This window comes from Gymnoscopelus braueri (assembly GCF_963280865.1).
Source record: "Gymnoscopelus braueri genome assembly, chromosome: 22".
Taxonomy (NCBI): Eukaryota; Metazoa; Chordata; class Actinopteri; order Myctophiformes; family Myctophidae; genus Gymnoscopelus; species Gymnoscopelus braueri.
In genome coordinates this window covers 27,159,879-27,164,453 of record NC_137624.1, presented here as the reverse complement: position 1 = coordinate 27,164,453, position 4,575 = coordinate 27,159,879, and the positions used below count along the sequence as shown (strand labels likewise).

General features: G+C 43.1%; 1 protein-coding gene across 1 annotated transcript; it reads left to right on the top strand.

Annotated features, from left to right (window-relative positions):
• Positions 1 to 3,504: 3,504 nt before the first annotated feature.
• On the top strand, positions 3,505 to 3,807 carry LOC308078921 (DNA-directed RNA polymerase II subunit RPB9-like; the record flags this gene model as incomplete). The annotated part of the gene is made up of 1 exon (XM_080420262.1): positions 3,505 to 3,807. One exon carries the CDS (start codon positions 3,505 to 3,507, stop codon positions 3,805 to 3,807), a length of 303 nt encoding a protein of 100 aa, XP_080276388.1.
• Positions 3,808 to 4,575: the final 768 nt, after the last annotated feature.

The window sequence follows — 4,575 nt, the reverse complement described above, 5'->3', positions numbered from 1 at the left end:
CCGACCATTCGCAAATGTGATTAAATGCTGCCCTCAGAAGGCATTCCAATGAATATACGTCACATCTGCCGACCATTCAGAATTTCTGAACAACCAGAGAGCACTGCGATCTTTCATGATTCTACAAGCTTTACTGACACAGCGTTCATTGATGGTCATGGGATGGAGGGAAGGTCACTTCCGCTGATTTGTTCCGCTGTACGCACAACCCTTCGTATTGCCCTTTGATTGAGGTCAGTACAGTTCCAATACCAGGCAGTGATGCAGTCAGGCAGTGAGTTTTTCAGTGATGTGCACGCCCAGAAATTTCAGCTCTTTTGTCGACATTGAGAGCCAGGTTGTACCATTGTGTATCTTATGTTACAGTGTAAATGTATTTATTTTGATTAGAAAAGAGAAGTGGATAAGATAAGATAACAAAGATAACCCTTTAATGTTTTTATTTTGTATTTGTTTAATATTTTACTTGAATTCTGTAATGGAAGTTAAAGCACAAACTTGACCAAATATGGAAATGACTGATGTACTGACGTCATAGTATACTCCTGCTACATGTGCAACACATCATCTGGGACACTATAAGGAAGAACCCTTCTGACCCAAAAGTGCAGAGGGAAACATAGCTTCTCAAGAGACTTTATGTGTCAAATAACCATGAAGGTTGTTGCCCTGATCCTTACCCTGGCAGTGCTTATTGGCTGCAGTGCTCCTTCTGGCTGCAATGCTTGTGCTGCGCAGGAGGCTATTGCCACTCCAAATCAGAATGTGCCTGAACTTAACAGTAATGCCGATGGCCGATGCCGATGTCCGCTGCAGAGACGCTGCTGCCTATGTTGCTCCAGCAGAAGCCCTCTGATCACCCCCCTAGAGTCCTATGCCCAGGAAACTGCCGAGCAGCTAGCTCAGGGCCTCCAGATGCTGGGCGAGAGACTGATGGATGCCAAGGAGCACAGCGCGCAGTACCTGGGTGAGCTCATGTCCATGTTGGATCAGAACACCGACGATGTCCGCGCCAACGTCACCACCTATATCCGCAAGCTGAAGAAACACCTGAACAAGGCCAGCGAGGAGTTCCACAACACTATGGCCGCGTACCTGGGCGAGCTCCAGTCCCACACCTCCCAGAACATTGACATGGTCAAGGAGTGCCTCGAGCCTTACCACACAACTATGGCCACTTACCTGGACGAGCTCCAGTCCCGCACCGTCCAGAACATTGACATGGTCAAGGAGTGCGTGGAGCCATACATCAGCCAGGCCTGCAAGACTGCTGCAGAGAAGCTGGGCAGCTTCACAGCTCTGCTAAAAGGACCTGAACCTGAATGGCCACTTATACACATCTCCTGGGAATGACCAGGTTGTATGCCACCTAGATTGATGAGTTGACCTGAGCTGAATGCCACCAAGATCCACAAGCAGGTCCAGACAGTGATGCAGAAGGTCAGGGAGACCACCACTGGCTAAAACACAGACACTTGAGGGTTTCAAAGGGTTTGTGGATAGTTATTCGTCTGGCATTTTAATGGGGAGGGGCAATGTTGAGCACTTACTACTGCTACTAGAGTGTGGTGGGGCAGGATGCTCGAAACTAATTTCCCATTTTCAACATGAAGTTATTGCAGAATGATATTCCACACAGCGCTTTTCTATACCGAAGCATAAATTACGCTTGTTCACCCATACCCAAATTCAGAGGACACATTTCATGTACAGTGACAAATATCCCAACAACAACTAGAGCGTGACCAATGGCAGATCTTTGGCGTCGATACCAATCCAGATTTTTGGAGAGTCCTGTCCCCACGATTGCCGATGTATTATCCGATATTTTGTAAAAAAAAAATTCTTGTCAATTTGTTCTATTTGAGAACATTTAAAGGACCACTTCACCCATTTTCCCATCTTCATATACTTGGTTCTCACTAATGCTCATTATAATAATATACGGTACCATTTTTGTCTACTCTGTCTGTCTCAGAGGAGGGCTGTGGACAGTTCAGAAACCCGTCTACCAGTGACATAATCGATGGGAAATCGAAACTGCAGGCTTTCTATTCCTGGAAAGTTTGCATGCTACAATGGAAGCCAGTTGTTCTTGCATTAATACCAAATAAATAAAAATAAATACATCTTTGAAATGACCAAACCTGCGTACCAATGATCTCACTGGTAGGCAGGTTTCTGAAATGTCCAAAGCCTTCCTCTGAGACACAGATTGAGTAGACAAATGGTACCATATTGTAATGAGCATTAATAAGGACCAATTTTATGAAGATAGGTTGAAAATGGGTGAAGTGGTCCTTTAATGTATATAAGCAAACATAAAAAAAAATCTGATGAAATAAGTATAAAGAACATTTAACTTGAATTATACAATGAACAAGCAAACAGATATAAAATATGATAAAATAAGTCTAAAGAACATTTAACTTGAATTATACAATGAACAAGCAAACAAATATAAAATACATGAACTGAACTTTTAACCACAGCTCTATTAAAAAGAAGAAAAGGAAAAAAAAGAAATAGCTGATCTTCAAAGGTCACGACGCGTTCTAAGCATCTCTTGAAAAAAGAAAAAGAAAGGCATTAACAACAACTAAAAGAGGTCTGCAAAAAGATGGATCTGTACTGAAACTAGAACAGCTCTGCTCACCTGTGGTTTTGTTACACGACACCACAGATATTTTCTTTTACAGAGACATGGTACAAGGATACCCAGAACCTGGTAAGACATAAATTGATCTCTAACTGACGTCAGTCATCTATGACGTATCTAGACGTATGCCTCCATATCGGAGTCATACGTCGGTTTCAGCCCGAGCCGACCGCCATCGACTTCCATTACGAACAGTTTGGGTGCAATCATGGAAGCCGATGCATATAATTTCCCGAAAACAGAGAATGTGTGTGTCCTCTGCGGACCCACGGTCAGACAGATATTCGTGATTTTTCGGTTCTTGGAAAGAAACCGTTGCTGTTCGGCGCTGCACGGACACTTTCTGAGTTGCACCAGCCACAGAGTAACACACAGACACAGAGATTATTAATACTTTCAGATTGATACACCGTAACATATGTTACTAAAAATAACAACAATATCTGTAAAAGGTTTTGGTAATGTCATTGGGTATTCTACATAATGCCATCATCAAGCAATGACATCATCTAATGACATCATGCAATGACATCACATTGTTGACATCACAACCATCTAAATGTGATTTAAAGTTCATTTCTTACTTTACACCTTCATATGAAAACAAAGTTTGGCTGGTTGATAGGTCATGTAATAGAAGTCAATTATTTTACAACAATATCCACTTTAATGGGACTGGTGGGACTGGTGTTTTAAATATTGCACTGGACGGTGTATCAATCTGAAAGTATTAATAAAGTTATTGCACTGATTTTTCCCTTTAGTCTCTTATTCCAATGGATTTGGACAGTGGAACAAATGGCCCAGGATTCGTCGGTATCCGGTTTTGTCAAGAATGCAACAACATGTTGTATCCCAAAGAAGACAAGGACAATCGTATCCTACTCTATAAATGCAGGAACTGTCACTACCATCAAAAGGCGGACAACAGCTGTATCTATGTCAACAAGATCACCCATGAGGTTGATGAGCTGAGCCAAATCATCGCCAATGTAGCTCACGATCCAACGCTACCAAAGACAGTGGACCATTCCTGTCCCAATTGTGGCCACAAGGAGGCAGTGTTCTTCCAATCTCAGGCTGAGGATGCAATGAGATTGTACTATGTCTGCACTGCCCCTAACTGTGGACACAGGTGGACACACTAGAGATGAATCCCCTGCTCCTTTTTTTCAAGAGGTTTTACCTATTGCCATTGTTAATACGAATGTATTCTTAATGACTTGCCTGGTTGAATAAATCAAAAAGAAAAGTCCAGAGAGTTATGGGGCACAAGGTTGTTCTCCTTTGGAGATAACCATTATGGGGAGACCTAATAGGCTACACACCAGACTGATGTGCATGTATTCAGCACAGTGACTTTGTGCTGGATTAAGTTGACCCTGTGACCCCTGGAAGAGATAACATCTCTCTCCATGTGCTCTGTCTGATCTCCTATATGGCTCTGAATACTGGACCCTGATGCCTGCCTGACAGAAGTCTCTGGATGGGTGATGCATCAGAATGCTGCGAGCACTGCTAAACAACCAAAACGAGTGCGTTACCAACAGCAACCAACACTGCCACAGACTCCCTGACAGCAACCCTGTGCTAACACATGGTCATCAATCACGAGGGTGTCCCACCTACGTGGATGTACGATGGATGCAGGGGCCCTGCAAGTACTGGTGAGCTGTCCAAGATGTATGGATTGAGAAGACTGTAGACACTGCTGGAGGGCTTGTCCGAGGACAAACTATCTTATAACTTTAATATACTGAGTTGACCGGAGCCCCAGGGTTCTGTCCTTTGCCCACCCTATTCCCACCACACCAAATCTCTTCGCTGATAATAGCCAATCTTTAATCTACTGTGGATATGCTTTTCATTTGCATCCAAAATAACTTATTTAATGATTTGTAGCGGCACCATGTTCA